At 40.1% G+C, this 3505-nt stretch overlaps 1 protein-coding gene across 1 annotated transcript; it reads left to right on the top strand.

Moving 5' to 3' along the window:
- Positions 1 to 1260: 1260 nt before the first annotated feature.
- LOC112769659 (uncharacterized) lies at positions 1261 to 2884 on the top strand. The gene is made up of 6 exons (XM_072224788.1): positions 1261 to 1272; positions 1356 to 1382; positions 1496 to 1939; positions 2012 to 2117; positions 2233 to 2329; positions 2440 to 2884. Exons 1-6 carry the CDS (start codon positions 1261 to 1263, stop codon positions 2882 to 2884), a joined length of 1131 nt encoding a protein of 376 aa, XP_072080889.1.
- The last annotated feature ends 621 nt before the right edge of the window (positions 2885 to 3505 follow it).

Below are 3505 nucleotides of genomic sequence, written 5' to 3'. Positions count from 1 at the left end.
ATTGATGTCCTTATGCTCTATCAAAAATAATTTCAAACTAACCCCTACTATATATTATATTTATTTGAATGATCCTGGAAAGGTGTGATCTTTTTTTGGCTCATTTTTTTCGTTATGGAAAACACATTGGTGAAATGCATTAAAATGAACGTATGGACAACATTTTCACTGCTATGGTGTCAGTTCAAAACGCAGCCTGCGTTTTACTTTTTCTTTATTTTTTGATTTTTTTTCAACATATAAAACAAACGCAGGGTGCATTTTGTTTGTTGGAAGCTTTTTAATTTTTTTTTATTTGTTGAAGCCCAAATGCAGTCTGTGTTTAGTGATGGGCATTTTTTTATTTTTTTTTTGGACATAACAAAATGCAGGATGCGTTTTCTTTTTTGCGCTAGCTTTATTTTTAGAAGACCCAAAACGCGGGTTGCGTTTTGAAGATGTCAGATTTTTTTTGTGGAAAACATAAAACGCAGGTTACATTTTGTATAAAAAAATATTTTATTCGAGAGTCCTCCCTATAAATACAAAGCAACACTCGTTCAAAATGCCTCACTCCACTTCTACTCCTCCTATTCTTCTTTCTTGCACATATGTGGTAGTTTAAAATTTTTTTGGTAGTAAGTTGTGTCAAAAAAGTCGGATTAGGTGAGGTTGAAGTTATGGAAAGTATTGTAAATTGCGAGTGTATTATAACGGTTCAATTATACCAAACACATATTAAGGAGTGACTTTTGTTTGTGAATGTTCGTTGTCATTTGCTATTCCATGTACTATGAGTTTTGTAGAGTTGTAAAATGGGCTTTATAATAACATTCAAAGCCACATTTCGAAAAGGGTGAGCAACATTTATACAAGAATCTTATACAAGTATTTGGTGGGCTGATACAGTTTCAAATGATTCCCATCACTGACGATGGCAGCATGCAGCAGATGTTATATATTTATCAACAAACTCGATTTCACATGCCGATGATAGAGCTATACGTTGAGTTCAAACAGCAGTCGGGGTCGGGTGCGGTTCGCGAGGAGGTCAATGTTGATGAGCTCAGGGATATAGATTGGGAAGAAGATAATAATGACAGTGAAGAGGAGTTCGAAGCCAACTATGAATTCGATGATGAAAATGATGATGGAGACTTAGCAGGCAATCCAGCAGTGTAGAATGAAGGGATGCAATTGTAAGCCAGCATCCGTTTGGTGTTCCATTTTTTATGCGGACTCTAGATCTCGAAGCCATGCATGTCCCAGTATTTCCTGAGTATGCGAACATGGGTATGTTATGATTATTAATTCAAGTTACCTACGGTGTTTATTTTATTTGCCTTGTCTGACTGATGGTGGTGCGCATGTCGTAGGTGAAGGGAACGCTGCGGCAGAAGATGGTGAGTTTAGTGTCGGAATGGAATTTGGTTCGAGAGAGTCGATGATATCTGCAATCAAAAGCTACACTATCTCTAGAGGACTTGATTACACTGTGTATGAGTCTGAGCCGCAGACATTCTATGCGAAATGCAAGGGTTATGGTGCAGGTTGTGATTCGCTTATCCGAGCTAGCTTGATTCGAAAGAAAGCTTGTTGGGAGATCAGAAGATATAATGGCAAACACACGTGCACCATGGGAACAATTTCACAAGATCATGCCAAGTTGGACTCAGACACAATTGCAGAGGCTATTAGACCGTTGGTCGAAGCAGACCCGTCGATAAAGGTGAAGTCTATTATTGCTAAAGTTCAATCCAGGTTCAACTACACTGTAAGTTACCGCAAAGCTTGGATGGCAAAGGAGAAATCTGTCGCAAAAGTTTTCGATGATTGGGAAGTTTCTTACCAGACTCTACCAATATGGTCGAAAGCAATGATTGTAAAGATGCCAAGGTCTCGTGTGCAAATTAAAATGCTCCTTGTTTACCGTGAGAGTGAGGAGGTTCAAGGTGTAAGAGTACTGCACCGCATTTTTTGGAGCTTCTATCCATGTATTATAGCATTCAGACACTTCAAGCTACTGGTGCAGGTTGATGGCACGCACCTTTATGGTAAATATAAAGGTGCACTTCTGGTTGCGGTTGCACAAGATGGGAACCAAAATATTGTGCCCATTGCATTTGCGATAGTCGAGGGTGAGATGGCAGATGCGTGGGAGTTTTTTTTTTTTTATCAATTTGCAGAGATATGTTGTTACGATTGATGGCATGGGCATTTTTTCTGACCTCCATACCTCTATTGACGCTGCAGTTGCTCGCAGTAATGGTGCATGGTCACCACCAAGAGTGTGGCACATGTACTGCATCAAGCACATCGGGTCTAACTTTTTAAGGAGGTTCAAGGCTCCGTATTTGCATAAACTGGTGGTTAACACAGGTATTTCATTTTGCTGTTATGGTATAGTAATTTTGTGGTTTCTGCTTAAGATTAAATGAATTGTTGAACGGGCTATTCTAGGACGGAACAGGAGTACAAAAAAAACTACCAGAGGCTTAAAAAGCGGGGTGAGACATATACTCAATGGTGCGATGACATCGGTGTTAAGAGATGGGTGTTGGCATTCGATGGGGGTCATCGTTGGAGACATATGACGACAAACTTGGTAGAGTGCATAAATTTTGTCCTAAAGGGTGCACGCAACCTTCCTGTGACTGCCATTGTTAGATCTACTTTCTATCAGCTGAATGAATTGTTTACTCGAAAGAGCGCCGAGGCTCATGAGCGTGTCCGCAATGGATTCACGTATTCAGAATTTGCAACGAAGAGAGTTGAAGAAAGCTTTCGACATACAGGAAATATTGTGGTCAACCAGTTCGACAGGCGGAAGGAGATGTTTGAGGTTCGCGAAATGCAAGATGGTTCCATTTACACTGTTAACCTTGTGCAACGATACTTCGACTGAGTGTCACATGGCTTGATGTCTCTGCACCGCCGAACCCATGCAAGATTAACCTTCCCCTGCACGTGATCTTGCGGGCCGGGCTCCTGAACGAAACACGCAATGCAGTTCTCCACCAAAAGTTGGTGATTGCTGTCTGACCTACCCATAACGGGATCCCCATTAATCGGGAGGCCATGAATATAGGTTACATCTTCCAGCGTCACTGTCACTTCACCGACTGGAAGATGAAATGTGTGAGTCTCCGGCCTCCAGCATTCCACCAAGGTACTTAGTAGTGCAGAATGACCTCTCATTTTGCCTACTCGCGAAATGTGTTGAAACTCAATGACTGCTAGTGACACTGCAGCTACCTCGTTAAAGGTCTCTGGCGGATCTACTTTTCTAGGCAACAAATTCCTGATAGCCTGCAAAAAAAATAATAATCATAATAATCACAACAATGTTCCTCATGATAGTTGTTGAGTTTGGAAAACTTCAAATTGTTATGATGATCAAACATTATTAAAAATATTAATTACAAAATTATTAATTTGATGTTTGATTCAAATTGGCTGTTTAATAATTTTGTTGGTGTGCAGATTTTTGTTGGACCAAAGTCACATAAGCCTAAATTGATGTATG

Source organism: Arachis hypogaea, chromosome 18, assembly GCF_003086295.3.
Source record: "Arachis hypogaea cultivar Tifrunner chromosome 18, arahy.Tifrunner.gnm2.J5K5, whole genome shotgun sequence".
Lineage (NCBI taxonomy): Eukaryota > Viridiplantae > Streptophyta > Magnoliopsida > Fabales > Fabaceae > Arachis > Arachis hypogaea.
This window is presented reverse-complemented; position numbering and strand designations above follow the sequence as displayed.

Bases quoted from the DNA above. Each gene is read 5' to 3' on its own strand.
- LOC112769659 (XM_072224788.1), top strand. The intron at 1,383-1,495 runs GTGAGTTTAGTG...TCTGAGCCGCAG, and splicing joins GAACGCTGCGGCAGAAGATG to ACATTCTATGCGAAATGCAA. The intron at 1,940-2,011 runs GTACTGCACCGC...CTACTGGTGCAG, and splicing joins AGGAGGTTCAAGGTGTAAGA to GTTGATGGCACGCACCTTTA.